This window comes from Limulus polyphemus, unplaced genomic scaffold, assembly GCF_000517525.1.
Source record: "Limulus polyphemus unplaced genomic scaffold, Limulus_polyphemus-2.1.2 Scaffold434, whole genome shotgun sequence".
Lineage (NCBI taxonomy): Eukaryota > Metazoa > Arthropoda > Merostomata > Xiphosura > Limulidae > Limulus > Limulus polyphemus.
The window spans coordinates 40,287-42,499 of NW_013666044.1; the positions used below are offsets into that span (position 1 = coordinate 40,287).

At 28.7% G+C, this 2,213-nt stretch overlaps 1 protein-coding gene across 2 annotated transcripts in view; it reads left to right on the top strand.

Annotated features, from left to right (window-relative positions):
* The window catches only part of LOC106458241 (delta(24)-sterol reductase-like), a 19,104-nt gene extending 16,891 nt beyond the window's left edge, over nt 1-2,213 (top strand). Inside the window, exon 8 of one of the 2 annotated variants that reach the window (XM_013917717.2) lies at nt 1,201-2,213. In XM_013917717.2, the coding sequence (XP_013773171.1) occupies nt 1,201-1,354 (154 nt within the window). In that variant the 3' untranslated portion in view covers nt 1,355-2,213. The remainder of the gene's footprint in view (nt 1-1,200) is intronic. The other variant, XM_022384383.1, reaches the window with a different exon arrangement.

Here is a 2,213-nt window from a genome sequence, read left to right on the forward strand (position 1 = left end):
ACACACACACACACACACACACACACACACACACACACAATAATTAAGTTAGATTTAAGTTGTTTGGGTTTTTTTCATCTTAAAAAAAGTGAAATTAATTTCTTGATGACCTAATACATTCTGGATCCCATGAAGGTATGTCATGAGTTTGCTCCAAGCCCCACAATATCTTGTGACAACCCTGTATTGATCCTACAGCTTTCCTTGGATAGAAATATTCAGATTTTTCCATAAGGAAATAATGGCTCTTTAGTTATTCTGTTTTATTGGTAGTAAGTTTTATTGCATTCTGAAATTTTTGCTTCTTTAATAGTAAGTCATTTAAAACCTTTAAATTTTTTCTGTGAAACAGCATATTTCATGAATATTTTATAAATCTTGCTAAATTTATTCAATTGACCAGAAAATGCTACGGTTATGGTAAAACAAAATCTTGTAGTTTTTGGAATGTGTTTATAAAAAAAAAGGTAATTCTGAACTTATTCCAGTTATTCGAAACTTAAAACTTGTTTTACATAACAGGGTTCTTCCTTTAATTGTTTAGATATTCCAGTTTTAACTTGTCACACCATTATGTTAAGTTAGAATTCTTCTGTAAAATTAAAAATTTAAGTTGGGCATTTGAATGTATATGATAGAATGTTGTCAATTTTTAATTCTTGTAACAGTCAGCTGACCTGAATTTTCATCTGTGTGTTTAGTTGCCTATAGGTGCTGTAAACAGTTGTCTTACATACCTAAATAGCTTTTATGTCAATTAAAGCTAGACGAATCAGAAGGAATTTTTATTCTGTGTCAGATGAACTGAAAATTTGAGTAATGCTTGAATTTAGTTCAGATTGGCCTACAGCTTTCTTTTCTGTAGGATTTTCTTGCAATGTAATTTGAACTAGACAGTCTGAAAGTTGATAATAATTCCTCAGTCTTTAAACCCCATTGATGTTAGTACTTGTCATAGTAGATAAAGCTTAAGTATGAAAATGCATAATAAATTTGTAAAAGTATGTAACAGACAACATTAGAGTTATTTTTATTGTTTATAATACCAGCCACTAGTATAAAACCTTATAACCCTTTTGTTTTAAATTGATGTTTTGAACCTGTGTGTTTTCCCAACATCACGAAAGCCACTAGTATAAGGTATTGTTAATCACTGATCCATACAAGCACCTAATTAGTCCCTTATTACTTCTATTACAGCTTTCAGATGTTGTATGCAGACTCTTACATGACTAAAGATGAATTCTGTGAAATGTTTGACCATCAACTTTACGACAAAATGAGAGAACAGCTAAACTGTAAATCTGCGTTTCCTCACGTTTATGATAAAGTGGGTAGGAAGACTCTGCTATAGAAAAAAGACAAATGCCTCTTTCCTTTTCGGTTTTTGTGATTTAAGAACTTAGTACTTGAATTCACAATAACTGATATAATGTTTAGAAGAAAAATTAATAATATTATACTTTTGTAAGTACTTAGTCTTGGAGGTATACGATTAGGACCAACAGTGCTGACTTTTCTTGAGTTCTAAGATTTTTATACTTGTTAAAAAAAGACTAATTATCAAACATAAAAGGATTTTTGTTTTCAATTTGAATAGCAGTTATCTTTCACTGGCACTTTTTCGTTGTTTAATATTTACTAGAAATGTGGGTTTTTCTTGTTAACAATTTCAAGAAAGATTATTCGAGATTTCTGTTAGTAAGTTTGTTATAGATTGTGTAATATGGAAACTGTAACAGAGAGCCACTTCTCTAATTTTTATAACATATTGTTATACATGACCTCTGGTAAAAATATGGGTGAATAGATAATTTGAGGTATCATGATTTGGGTTGAGCAGTATGCAAATGTTTAATGAAGTAGATTTATATATTTGTTGTAATTTAGTAAATGAATTGCTATCAGAGAACAGTTAAGATAAGAGTTTATTGTTTTGCTTATTATTTATTGATATAAACATGTTACTATTTGTAAAATAACACATCAATTTTCCATTGGATATTCATCCATTAATAAGTGAATATGAATACTGTTATTTTTGATAATTATTTTTTTATATTTGATAACACAATTTAAAAGTTAGTGAATTTGATGTGATTAAATGATATCTAGATAAAAGATACCAATTTTTCTGTCTAAACGTTAACAATATTTATTGGCCATTATTACGTATGCCAAGATTAAATAAACAGATTGCAATGTAAAATAAA